The following is a 14,610-nucleotide window of genomic DNA, read 5'->3' on the forward strand; positions in this document are numbered from 1 at the left end:
TGATTTTCTTTTGGGTACCTTAGAGACATGAGTTTTATATTTTGCTACAGAAACTTAGTTTGCAAAGAATTCCATCTTTCTTCTCTTCCCCCGCCCCCCTAAACCCTCCCTTCCTCTGAGTTTAAAATCGTGAATATCGTGTATATTTCTTTTAGCGTGAAAGGCCTTTAAAATTTCCCAGTATAATGGAATCGATATTTACTATTTTCACTTGAGAGATCCTGAAGACTGTTAACGAAAATAGGAAAATTGTGTGATTTAGAATTGTTTTCTTCAGTGTTTGATATTTTGCGGGGGGTGGGTTGCTAGGTGCGTGACGTAAAAAGTGTACCTTTTGACCTGAACAGGATGAGGAGGGAGGGTCACCTGACTGAGGGTCCAGATTGATTATTCCCATTGAAGCAGGTGAATCGTGCGAAGGCTGAGGAAACTTCTATTTGCAAATAAATTTATGTGGGTTGTCGCTTCCTATGTTTCTAGATTCTTGTAATAAATTTAAAAAAAATCGAGTGTTTTTTTAGAAGCCAAAGCTGCCATTAGTTTCTTGAAGGAAGTGCATATTAAAAACAGCCAATGCACACAGACACTAAGGTCTCCTTGGCAGGAATAACTGAAATATATTAACACTTTGAAAACATGGACTTTGTGGTATCAGACTTTGTTTGACCTTTTATCTTCTGGCAGAAAGAGATTAAAACAGAACTAAGTTTAAAAAAAAAAAAACCACCAGAACTATGTTTTTAAAAAAGATGTCTCAATAGGTTTCAATTTGCTTTTTGAAATAAAGCAGAGACTATGTTGAATGTATGAGCAGTTAGTGAAGATGCAGATAACTTTTGAATGAAGCAAAGCCTCACTGTTCTTAGTGGTAAAATCCAAGTATAGAGGCAGATGTCCAATTTCCCCAAAGATAATTGACGTAAAATAAGGCTTTTTTTGGTTGGCCTTGGAGGCTATGTATAGTTTGGTACTTTAAACATGCTTATGTGCTGTAATTATTATATCTCAAGAAAAGTATATGCGAAGTATTGCATTTAAGGAACATTATGAATGTCTCATGGTGCTCTAGAACATGGCAGGTGGAACCAGGTGTTCATTTACACCTGTATTGCAAGTCCTTTGAAGAAAGCTGGAGAACCTGCTGTCAAGCTCTGCTGGCGGGGAAAGGTAGAGACACTTAGGAACCTACTGGCTTTCCGGTTTTGATTCAATAAGATAAAGGCAATGCTTTATATTTATACAGCACTTAATACTTTATAAAGTACTTCCATTTGTATTATTTGATTTGTAATCCTCACCGTTATTCTTTGAAGCGAACAGGTACTTTATAGGTAAGAAAACAGGCTCAGAGGTTAAACGTTTTGCCCCAAGACTCCAGACTCCTAAGCCTCAGGGTTCTTAAGTTGCTGAACTAGGAAAATACTTTACTTCTTCTACGCTGTGGTCATATAGTTATATGGAACATACTGAGACAAGAACGAGATTAATTTTTAGAGTTAAGAAAATATAAACTTTGTTATAGGAAATGAAAATAACAAAGTTCTTTTTCTTTTAGGGAAAATCCAGAAAGGACCTTCGACTTGGTATTGAAAGTGAAATGTCATGCCTCTGAAGATGAAGGTATGTGTGTTTGCTAATTCAAAACAAGCGCTAATGTTGTAGATGACCAGAACGTGGTGGCATCAGGATAATACTGAATTAAATGTGCATTCTGTGTCTTGTGTCTCAAGTTCTGGTAATACAGTTGATGCTAAATCTTTGCCACGAGGTGGTAGCAATACAGAATGTTATCTGTGCAGCTTAAATTTCAGGTGTATGTAAAGGCCATGTAACTTACAACTTAACTTTACCGTTGGTTGATGAAGTTATTGTTAGTTTTGGTGGAAGGGCACGCCTTTTCATTTTTCATTTGTTTTTGAAAATTCAGCTCCTTTTTTAAATGCTGGCAAAAATTTCTCGCCTGTACAAATGGGAGCCGCACCAGTTCCCTTCTAATGTTTCCCAAATGCAGAATGTGGACTGAGTACCCCCTCCATGGGGTTCACTCCGGGAGCCTAGGACTTTCAGGGGGAGGTAAACGATCACGGGACATTACTTGGAAGGGTTTCAGCTGTCAGTTCTATATAATTTTCTGAACAGACGAGAACACTTTAGGATCATGAATTTTTGTCAGTTTTCCCCCTACTTTTGTCCTGTGTGTGTGTGTGTGTGTGTGTGTGTGTGTGTGTGTGTGTGTGTGTGTGTGTTGGGTGGTGGAAAAGAGTAAGGGACGTCTCTTCTTGCTCATTTCCTTCGTATTGTGCCCTCGTGCGATATGCTTTCATGGATGTCTCCAGTGTATGATTTCATTGCCAGTGTACTTAGACCCCAGACAGCTTGATGATTCAGTGTGGAATTTTTGTCCAGACTAGTTGGCCACTCTCAAGCCTTGGTGGAAAGTCTCTCGACACTCTTAGCTCCTGAAACTGGCCAGCAGTTATATGCTCCTAAGCAATTTGGAGCTGCACACCTTAAAATAGAGGAACCTAACCCAGCTGTGGTGAAGTGGGCCTGGATAATTTTAGGTAGGAAGTCAGACACCTTCCTGGCTCCGCCAACCCTGCCTGCTGCACTTAGGCCTGTGTGAGTTGCAGCTGTGGTCAGGTTTTTCCCCAGGCGGGGACTGATCCTAGGTTGTATATGAGCTTTCTGCGATTAAAAAGGTAATCTTTTGTTGTCCTATATGTATTAACATTGGTCTGTTTACGTTCTTTCCAGGCCCAAGTAAGTTCTCTTTGAAGACGCCAAAGGATACGTTATTATTATTATTTTTAGCTCCAATTTAAATCTGTTCTTATAGTATATTTGGTATGAATAAATCTTCACAGTACCTACCATAACATCAGCTAAGGTGTGTGGAGTAATGCTGACCTGATGTATTTGTAAAACAGGCTAAATTCCTTTGGCAAACATGGTTTCTCTGTAATTTTAAATGCGGGCTAATGTGATCTTGATGAAAGCATGGACCTACCTTATGGAACACCCGATCTGTGCACGTGTGAGCGGGATTCGGACTTTCCATGCAGACTCCTGGGCGGTTTACTCCTTGCTTCCGCCCTCTGCCTTTTTCCATTTTTCAGGAGCTGGTCATTTCAGTTGGTATCTTTTACTTCTGCCCTTCTTTGATTACCTTCTTGCTTTTTTGCCGTTGTTATTGTTAAATCGCTACTCATCAGAAACATCTTCATTTGTATTTTAACCGTTTATCCAGCATGATGAAGTTGGAAATATAATAAACGGTTAAAATAAGCACTTTGGCTTCTCTGTAGGTTGCAATTAATCCATTCTACCCACGTATTCCATTAAAATGGCTCATTGGCAGCAAATTCAAAAGATTTTTAAAAAAGCTAAATTCAACTTTGTAAAAAGCATTAACAACTGTTCTTTTTTGATTGTGACTTAAATTTATGAATATAACTAACATTTTAGGGCCTAACAAGTTATACTTTTTGTGCTCTAAAAAGTGATGCTACTGCATAACTAAAATTTTGTGTCAAATTGAGAGTTCGATGTTTCTAAATTTTTTTTGTTAACTGTATTGATAAATATTGAAGGGCAAAATGTCCAGAAATTATTAAAATAAGTTATTGGAATATTCTTATTTAACTTTCAATGAAACCTATTTATCTAATGAGTCTCATATACGTATCAGTTTGTTTAAAGTAGGATACTTTTTTTTGGCTAACATTTACATGAATATGGATGATATTCTTATGTAGTAATGGACCTATAAAACAAAATGTGTAAATTAGGATGTTGTAGGGTACAAATATAAAACCAATTTAAATAATAAGGAAACTTGATATTTCATATGAGAGGAAGACTAGAAGTAGGTCACCAGAGATCAAGGTTCTTTCTGCATCTGGGCTCTGCCGTCCACAGCAATGGTGTCACTGGGAGGGCTTAGGTTCCTTGTGGTGGTAGAATGGCTGTCAGATAAGTTGGAGCTCTGCTTTCTAGTTTATAACTCTGGGGATGACAGACGTTGGCTTTTCGTGGTGCTCTCCTTAGCGCCAGAAAGTTTCTTTCCCCAAATCCCCCAGAACATTGGGTCCCAGTGGCCCAAGTTGGCCTGGGCCTGACCAGTCCTAAAAAAGTCACTGGAGGGGTGGGTGGCGAGACTGTCGTGATTGATTTACTAGACAACTAGCAGGGAATAGAAGTTGGGAAATCAACTTAAATGCTCTTGGCCTTTCTCAGAACACTGGTTTGTTTTTTGAATGAATTGTTTAATTCTCAGAATATTGGTGTGGTTTTTTGATGACTGTCTGTTTGATCCAGTAGAAAATAGGATGCTCAGGGTAAACTTGGTTTATGCTAAGACTGGTCATGTTACATTAAGATATTTGGCATGTTTCTTGTTTAATTATTAATAGAGAAGTTTAAACTTATTTATCCCAAATAATTTACATCATAAATATCTTCAGAGACAGACTGTCATTTACTGAGCTTTAGTTAGCGATTGGAAATGGCATTGCTGAACTGTAACTTGATACATCTGGCTCTGGTGAGGTGATGATCATCAGCTCATCTGTTGCTGTTTGGACTTGTTTCAAAGGCATTATATTGATTTTTTTGGAAAAGGACACATTTTAGAGCACATGGGAAGGGCCCCACAGATTTGAACATTGCTGTGAGTGGGGCTGGTAGTGTTTCCTACCGCGTCCCCTTTGTGTTAGCGGACGGGGTTCTGGTGGCGTCCGCCCGGCTGGCTGGGGCGTCTTCTCGTGGATGTTTTCCTGGCAGGACAACTTCCCTGGTAGCTTCTGCTCCAACTGTCCGAGAATGAGGTGCCAACATTTAGGTCTTGACGCTCTGCCTGTTGGGTTTCCAAACTGTCTGAGAGTGAGGTGCCAACGTTTAGGTCTTAACGCTCTGCCTGTTGGGTTTCCAAACTGATTGCTGGCGCCCCTTTTCTCCTCTTTGCTGTCTTTCTTCTTCCCAGCAATCAGGGAAGTTCAGCCAGCAGGGTGGCCTCCCTTAGATTCTAATAACAGAACTTATTGTGACCGGGCTGCCCCTGCTTTCCCCAGAGTGATTCAGGGAAGTGAAAGGTAACCTTGCTCAGTAGAAGATGGGAGATGCCACCTCTTGGGGTTTTCCTTCCAGGCAGTGGCCCTGGCGCCCCGCTTTCTCTTTCGTATGGTTGGCAGTGCACCCCGAGCAGCAGGAGGAGGGCAGTAGCCCCTACTTGTGTAGCGCTTGGTGCCACACACAGTTCTGGGTACTTTACAGAAATGCTGAGGTAGGAAATGAAGAAACTGAAGCACAGAGAAATGAAGAAAACTTGCCCAAAGCAGTCTGGCTCCAAAGTCTGTATTTTAACCTATTGCCTTTTTTTTTTTTTTTTTTTTTTTTTTTTTTTGTGGTACGCGGGCCTCTCACTGCTGTGGCCTCTCCCGTTGCGGAGCACAGGCTCCGGATGCGCAGGCTCAGCGGCCATGGCTCATGGGCCCAGCCGCAACCTATTGCCTTTTAATAGATCTGATATATGCGTGTATATTTTAATAGATCTGATACACGCGTGTATATTTTAATAGACCTGATACACGCGTGTATATTTTAATAGACCTGATACACGCGTGTATATTTTAATAGACCTGATACACGCGTGTATATTTTAATAGACCTGATACACGCGTGTATATTTTAATAGACCTGATACACGCGTGTATATTTTAATAGACCTGATACACGCGTGTATATTTTAATAGACCTGATACACGCGTGTATATTTTAAATCTGCCGCCTCTGTTGCCTCTCAATGTGCAGTAACTTCGCATCAGGAAATACTAGAGTATAAACTGTATGCGGTTCAGGTATTTTTTTAAAAACAGGAATACAGTGTCTTCCTGGAAATTGATGAATGAAGTGTAATTCCACATAAAATAACTAGTGAGCTTTTTCCTTGTAGTGTTGACGCCGGCACTACTCTTTCTAGGATTTCCATCTCCGTGTTTAGATCTAACAGTTTTACTTAGTAGTGTTCAACACATCTTTTAGCAAGTCTTGTCTTCTTTACCCCTTTCTCTTTAGCTAGAATAATTTCTCTTAGGAACAAATCCCTCCTTGCTACTGACTTCTCGCTTTTATCAGCCTGTCCAGCCCAGTATCAGATTATGCATCCTTCTGATCTCTAGCTTATGTGAACAGTTTAACTGCCTCTCTTTTCCTTAAATCAGAACCTTAGGCCAAAGAATCCTGCCTTAGTCTGTGTCCCCCATGCCTTGCAAATGAAAGGTACTTCTAAACTCACTTTTGCATTTGATGAGTTTTCATCTATAGGGATACTGTTTACACAGATTCACAGCATTTTGCTTCTTCCTGTGTTTTAGCACTTACTGTGTTCTTCTAGATAGGTCTAGTATAGTAATATAGACACTTGTAGATAGAGCATAGCGTCTGCTTGCCCTGCTTCAGGGAAGCTCTTCAAGGACTGGGCCACGACATAGGGGCTGTGTGTACCCTTAGGGAACAGTTTAGCGCAGTAACTGGCGTGTTTAGTGAGTAGTTACAGAGTGAGTAGCAGAAATCGGACCGAGCGTCGTGCCTGACCATCGGTCGAATGAATTCACAGAGGCTACCCTTGTGGACGCGATCCTCAGCGCGTGCTGGCGGGCGGTGGCAGGGACGTGAGCCACCGGGGACTGTCGGGGCCTTGGGCGGGGCTGTCTGGGCTTCCTGTGCTCAACCCCCCCCCCCATTCAGGACCCACATCTGCTCGGCGCCCTCCTCACATCACAGGATTTCCTGGGACACGTGCTGTGTTTGTGCGCTTGTGGAGGCTGCCCTAAAGCCCGTGGACACCCCTGCACACAGGCCACAACCCCACGAAAACCTTAACAACTGGAAAGTAGAACTTCGATGAGTCATACGTACGATAAAATGGTCTAGGAGACTTTACAAATTGCCCAAAGTGGAAAAAACTCTGAGTAAAATGCGGTTACCCTGCTTTGGCTCTCGCTTTGTGTGCGTTAAGGAGCTCTGAGTCCCTCTCAACCCACGTGCACTAGGATAAATTAGGGTAATCTTGAGTGAAAGTGTTAACTTTATAGCCTACATTGTAGAAGAAAGCAAAACTTATTTTCTGACAGTTGCTAACCAGGGGCAGAGTTTAATGTGGTTCTGGAGAAGCGTATCTTTGAGATGCACCATTTTTGTTTTACGTCGAAAATATTGAGAACAGCTGTACTTTTCTGTTTGGCTCTGAGCATTACCTCCACGCAGCTGCCTGCAGGGTAAAAAGCAAGTCACATTTCAGGGTTCAGTATTTGTTGATTGTTAGGGATTGCTGCAGAATTTATATTTTGATAGTTTGATTGTGACTTGCCTCATTAGGTGCTTTTATTTCTTCACATGTTCTTTAACTTTGCTGCTTTCATCCAGGGCGCCCTCTTGATTTTCACGGTGAGTGAACCCGGCCTTTCCCTGTGGAGGTGAGGCGGCTCCTCCTGGTGCTGTGCTCTCAGGCTGCTGTTTGGCCACTGCTGTGCTGCCATGGTGCCATGAGTGTGTTCAGGTTTTTTCTTGGAACGTCCTTGTTTTCTTGACTTTCAAGGTAATATGTTTCTGGTATACTTTTGATAATATTCTCTCATTTGGAGAGAATATTGAGATTATGATCAAATAATATCCCTCTTTCTTTTCCTCCAAATTTTACTTTTCTATTTGCAAGTTAGAGGACAATGATTTACCTTTTAAAATATACAATTTCAAAGTGCATATACAGTATTAGCAGTAGACATTTTTGGAGTACTTTAAACAAGCAACCATGGAATTATTTTAGATAACAATGAAAATCAAAGGGGTTAAGGGTGAAATATGTTGTCAATCAATTCCAAAAGAATCCTTCTTCTGTAGAAATAGGTTTTAATATTTAACATTCAAAAACTCTTCCCACTTTCAAACTCTTAGGCTTAATGCTAAAGGGATATTATGGAAACTTGGAGAGTTTTTTTTTTAATTTTTTTTTTTTTTTTTTCCCAAGCTGGAAAGCATTCAAGACAGCTTTAATAAACTTCTGAGATGCTGTGATGGTCTTACAGGGTTAGGTTAAATGGTTTTCCTGCTGTATTTATTTTGGGCACAGCTAGGCTCTTAGTTTACATAAATTAAGGATGTTAATTTATTCCAGGTGGTGGTTTGGTTTTTATCTATGGAAAAGGGTGTGTGGTTTTGCATTTCTGTGGTAGGTCAGTCCTCAGGCCTGGTTGGGGAACTTGCCAGAGATGCTCTTGAATTGATTTTCTAGAGGCATTTAGGAGGTTAGTACCGCCTGGGGTCTTAGGACACACTGCAGAAGAGAGCAGTAGAATTGTAGAACTGGAAGTTTCCCTAAAGAGCACCTGGTACAGCCCATTAGAGGGGCACTGCGTTGACACGTTTTCTGACTCCTGGAGCCCCTCTGGTCCCACCATGCAGGTGCCTTGTGATCATGCTGCCCGGTGACCACACAGAGACACGCAGGGAGCATCACCCAGGCCTCCCCCACCCCACGCACCTGGCTTTAAAATTACCCCTCTTTTTAAATCACAATTTCTTTAAGGAGGTAATTCACAGTGAGGTGTGAACAACTGGTAGACAGCCCTCAGGGGAGCATTTTAATTTTAAAGAAAGCCTTGTACACTTGAATTAATTAGAAAGATGCAACTTGCTATGGTGGAAAGATCTCTGAACTGAGGATCAAGTGCACCTCTGTCAGTTACTGGTCAGGTTACTCATTTCCCCCCATTTATATTGATACTCTGATTGTAATTTGTGATTAACAGCTTTAATATGAGAGTAAGTATATTTAGAGTATTTGTTCAGTGAATTTCATTAAGACTTTTTTTTTTTGGTTTATAAGTTCTCAGTTAATGAAATAAGGTTATAGCATCATGGTTATAGAGCCTTTTTTACCAATTCATTTTCTCTGATTAGGCTTCCAGTTAGATGTATTACAGAAACAGAAATGAAAACTATATATCTAATTTATACAATGTGTCAGTAAATGTGCCAAGAGCCTACAAATCCTATTTATCTTCACTACAACCATATGAAGTGGGGACCGTTATCATTTTCATAAAGATGAGGAAATGGAATCTCAGAAGGGTTAAATAATGTGCCCAAGTCACACAGCTGTTAAGAGGTGGGATTTGAATCTGTTTTTCTGATTCTAGAACCATTATGCCTACTGCCTTTAAAATAATCATCTTTTTCTAATAGCAATGACTTTTTTTGCAGCAATTTTAGAAAACCATCCTTTTAGACAATCCCTAATTCTAGGCTTGACCAGAGTTGTTGTGGTATTATATGAAAATTTTTAACAAACGTCAATCAAAAGACGAAAATGGGAAGAAAAGTATAAACGACATAGGAAATATTCAGTCCCCTTTCATTCATTCAGTGAGTGTTTCTGAGTGGCAGTTATGTGTCAGACACAGATGCAAAGCAGTTGAGAAGGTGACGTTCTCGGAGAGAGTGTGTCAGTTCCAAATCAGTGACTGTAATCATGTTGCAAGGGCTGTGGTCGGGCTGGCGCAGTGCCCAGCACCGAGTGTGAAAAGGGCACCTCACTCCGCTCTGGGTCATGGGGGCCGTGGGGGTGGGGGTCCTGACGGGATGTAGGGAGAGACAGATGTCTTGTCAGCTCTCAGCTGGGCACCAGGCGGTTATCTCTTTCCAGAGTTAGTTGTTGTACTTCGTATTCAGAATCTTGTGTGAATAATTAAGAGTAAAGAATATATTGCTTTTGGTGTAAATGTTTCGAACGAAGGAAGATGATTAAGAAGCGCTCTCTCTGCTACAGTGTGATCTGCCTTGGCAGGGGATTGTTGGGCGGCTTACTCAGAGCCTAAAACAGTGTCTGACCCCAAATATCTGTTCATTGAGTATTTGCTCAATTGTTGAAGCACTGTTTTTAAGGTACTGAGATGGCTTTTAAGGAAAAGGAATGAAAATTATGAAGGGTGTTGAGAGGTATTGCTATTAAAATCTTTTCTTTTTTAAAAATATAACAACTGTATCGAACAGGTGGAATTTGTGAAAGTGAAGCTACAGAAGTAGAAGATATAAAAAGAAGTTGCTGAGTAATAATCCTTTTGATATTTGCCTCATGGCAGTTATATTGTATCCTGAACTTGGTCTTTACCGTCCTGACTATGTGAACACTGGATTTTAGGTTTCTGGGGACAAGCATCTCTCGGGATCGCTTGTAGATTTTCGGAAGGTGTCATCTGTATGGATGATGTTCAGTAGTGACTTAAGTTATACTCTATTATTAAGGTGAAATTAGTAAAAGGTTGTGCTGTATTTCCAATACCTATTTTAGATTTCTTAAGTCTTTTAAAAAACTTTAATGTGTAGAACTTTGAAAGGCTATAGATTTTTATTACCACAAGCAATAGGTGCTTTATTTAATTTTTTTTTTTTTAGTAGAACTGTTGATAAACCACAAACTCTGTAACTTAGTAGGCAGAACTGGTAAAGATCAGATAGAGCCTCTTCCTCTTTCAGTTCCGTCTTATTTATCATTTGAATCTGAAAATAAAGCATAGAACTATCAGTTTAGTACATCTGATGGTCTTCTCCAAATGTGTAAGCGTCCAGAAATTAGTCATTTCAAAAATAATTTTGTCTTGGTTTGGTAGCAGAGATGCACCAGCATAAAGATATGTTTAGTGTTCACATTTATCATTAATGAAAAAATTAAGCAGTCCTTTAAAATTTTGTAACCTGAGTAATTGTAAAATTTAGACTTCTTATTAATTCTGATAAAAGGTTATTTGAAACAGCATGAATTTGTGCAGAAAACATTGGTTGAAATGAAACACAAATAAGTTCAGAAGTGTGTTAATGTCCTCAAGGTCTGCACGTTAAAAATACATGGAAGTGGTTCAGGAAAGATTCTTAAGTGGCTTTTTTTTTTTTTTTTATTTTTTATTCCAGTGTATTTTGGATATGATATTTGGAAGAGGAAGTCATGTAATATTTGGGGAATTTTTTTCAAGGTCTTGGTCATTGTTAGTCTTTTATATAAATTAAAATGGTATTTTGTATTCAATAATTATAAGCAATTAATGAGTTTACTTTTAGAAAATACTGCTTTATCTCTTTTTATTTTGTTCTTATTACCTCAGAGGACGTGAGAACTAACTTTTGGAGTTGTTTTGCTGTGCAGTGTGTGATTTTGGTGATGAATATCTGCAGAATAATCATTGTGATAGTAAGGGGCAACACAATTTCATCAAGATTATGTGTTGGTTGTGTTTACTGTGTACAGGTTTTGACATGGTGCAAAAGGCATAGTAAGCTAAGAATTGTTAGGTACAAAAATACTACTTTCCAAGTTTTCACTGGTTACTGTTGTGTTTGTTCATAACAGTGTTTACTCTAAAAAGTGGAAATATTAAAATGGAACATGACTTGCAAGCCAGAATTTTAATTTGTAAATATTTATTTCATGCTTAGCTCGATAGTTGAAGACATAAATGAATCTCCAGTATAACGTTTTTCATGTGGCATTGCTCTGCATTTGGTTTTTGAGGCTGATGTAGCTGTCGGAATTCTTTATGTAGCCATTATAAAATCCATTCGCTTATAGTTTACTCAGTTTGGGAATTCATATAATCTCTTGGTAATTTTTTGACTCCTTTCCCTTAGGTATTATCCAGATAGGCAATGACCATTTTGTTTATAGATGGATATGGAAAGAAGAGTGGAGATGCCCCTCATATCAAGTTTTCTACCTTAAACCTTGTATCATATACCACTACTTTCTTCCTTGTGGTTCATTCAGATGGTGGCCAGAGTATTGACAATGAGGTCACTGAACACGTCAGAATTGCCAAGCCATCACAGTAGGACTCAGTTATATTTACCATGGTTTACAGCTTATATTTTCATGGTATTGTAGTTCTTTGAAAATGTATGATTTGTATTATGTTTAATATGTATGACAGATTTAACACATATAATTTATATTTACTTAACATAATTTTAAATTTGACTAGAATTCACCTTTCTTAGATATGGCTGAATTTAATTTGGTCATAACACAAAAATTATTTATGCATTGTTATTAAGGGACTTATCGATTCATATTCTGAGTTACAGCTCTTAATTTAAAAGCTAGGCTTGAGGAGAGTGGACGGTGGGTGCTTTTGCTTGGCTTATGGGTTGGGGGAGGTGAGTAAGCTGGAGCTCCGTGGTCCCTGAGAGATGTCTTCTTCCCGTACAGATGTTTATGGCCCATAGGGGCAGGGGTGCTGAATCTTCTACAACCAAAGGAAAGGCCAGAGGTCCTGTTTCTGCTTCTGGGATCTGTAACCAGTAACTTGGCCCACTGAGGCTGGCGAGCTGTTTGCACACCTCATGCCACGGAGGTGTTAAATTCTGGAATTTGTATTTGCCTTGTTTCACTTTTACTTTTTGGTGTATGCCGTGTTTATTCTTTCATTCCTTAGACATTTAATATTCTTATATTCCTTTGGACTGTTTTAATTTTAATTCTTTAGTTTGTAATTTTACTTTTAATTGTACTTTGCTTTTGTTACTTTATATTCTTTTATTCAGTTTTTAAAAAGGTTTTATTCCTCTTATTGTTTAACAAATCATTTAATGAAATACTTTCTTTTGTTTGAAAAAGTTTTGTTCTTTCTTGTTCTGATACAGAGTGCCCTTTGGACATTTTTTCTTTTTCTGATGAAGAGACAAAGCTAGTAGAGGAGAATGAATATTATTATTATATTTCCTTAACCTGATTATTTATTTATTTGCTTTCTTTGAATGAAAAATAAAAATAATATAACATAGCATAAGGTTTTCTTTTTCCTTCCAGTTTTATTGGGATATAATGGACATACAGCACTCTATAAGTTTAAGGTGCCGAGCATAATGATATGACTTACATACATCATGAAATGATTATCACACCAAGTTTAGTGACCATTCATCATCTCATATAGACACAGAATTAAAAAAAGAAAAAAATGTTTTTCCCTTGTGATGAAAACTCTTAGGATTTACTCTCGTACCAACTTGGTAACAGACAGCAGTGTTGTTTGTATTTTTCACGTGGTTCATTACATCCCTCATACACTCATTGATCTTAAAGCTGGACGTTTGTGCCTTCTGGCTGCCTTCATCCAATTCTCCTTCCCCACCCCCTGCCTCTGGTGACCACAGATCTGATCTCTTTTTCTGTGAGTTTGTTTTTGAAATATAAGTGACCTACCACACTATGTTCGTTTCTGTCACACAGCATAGTGATTTGGTATTTATATACATTTCAAAATGATTACCAGGATAAGTCTAGTTACAATATGTCACCTGCAGAGGTATTACGTAGTTCTTGACTATGTTCCCCACACCGTACATTGCATCCCCGTGACTCATTTATTTTGTAACTGGAAGTTTGCACCTCTTCATCTCCCTCCCCTAATCACCTATTTCTTACCACCCCCATCTCCTTCAACTACCTTTTGTTCTCTGTATCTGTAACTCTTTTTCTGTCTCGTTATGTTTGTTCATTTGTGTTTTAGGTTCCACCTATAAGTGAAATCATACAGTACTTGCCTTTCTCTGTCTGACTTATTTCACTTAGCATAATACTGTCTAGGTCTATTCATGTTGTCACAAATGACAAGATATTATTCTTTTTTTATGGCTAAGTAAATATTCCATGGTGTGCATGTATATATACATATATAGGTATATATACGCACACACACACACACACACACACACACACACACACCACATTCCTCTGTTGATGGACACTTGGGTTGCTTCCATATCATGGCTGTTGTAAATAATGCTGCAATGAACATAGGGATGTATGTATCTTTTCTAATTAGTGTTTTTGTTTTCTTCGGATAAATACCCAGAAGTGGAATTACTGGATCATATGGTAGTTCTATTTTTAATTTTTTGAGGCGCCTCCATACTGTTTTCCAAAGTGGCTGCACCAATTTACATTCCCACCGGTAGTGCAGGAGGGGAGGATGAATATTATGAAAGGTAATTGTTGTGGAAACTCTCAGAGCAGACACACTCTACATTAAAACTGATGCTTATTACTCTTTGATTGAATATGAATAGGTAGTTAAATCTCTGTTTCAAGGTGAACAGGAATAAATGGGTCTGATGACATGATTTTCTAAAAACCTGAAGTTTGGAATCCTCTTATGAATAAAACAGAATGTCTTAACCTTACAGACGTCATGGTGGAGTGGAAAGGTACTGGACTAAGGGTAGAAACATGGCTTTTGGTCCTGGCTTTGCTACTTATTAGTTGTGTGACTTGGTAGAATTGTTTAACTTCTTTTAATTTCACTTTTCACAGTTATAAAAAGTTTGCACTGCGTATCTCAAGAATTGTTATGAGAGTCAGATACAAGATGTCATGAAAGTGCTTTGTAAACTGCTGTAAATCACTATGTAGATGGAAACTTTTATTTGGTTTCTGTATCATGGGCGTAAAGTCTTTGAAAAAAGGCATGATCACTTCAACAGAAATCAGGTGTCACTGATGAACTTCCCTCCTGTTTTGATGTGTGTGATCAACTTGGAAGAAAAGAATGAGAAAGGAAG

The 14,610-nt window shown here is 38.8% G+C and overlaps 1 protein-coding gene across 8 annotated transcripts in view; it reads left to right on the forward strand.

Moving 5' to 3' along the window:
• The window catches only part of DENND1B (DENN domain containing 1B), a 278,187-nt gene that overhangs the window by 8,384 nt on the left and 255,193 nt on the right, over positions 1-14,610 (forward strand). For 6 of the 8 annotated variants that reach the window (XM_055084008.1, XM_055084009.1, XM_055084007.1 and 3 more), the window contains one exon: positions 1,556-1,620. In XM_055084008.1, coding sequence (XP_054939983.1) covers positions 1,556-1,620 — 65 coding nt within the window. Of the gene's footprint in view, positions 1-1,555; positions 1,621-14,610 lie in introns of those variants that run through there. The other 2 variants (XM_028488291.2, XM_028488294.2) reach the window with 2 other exon arrangements.

The sequence above is a fragment of the Physeter macrocephalus genome, chromosome 4 (genome assembly GCF_002837175.3).
Source record: "Physeter macrocephalus isolate SW-GA chromosome 4, ASM283717v5, whole genome shotgun sequence".
In the NCBI taxonomy this organism is placed as follows: Eukaryota; Metazoa; Chordata; class Mammalia; order Artiodactyla; family Physeteridae; genus Physeter; species Physeter macrocephalus.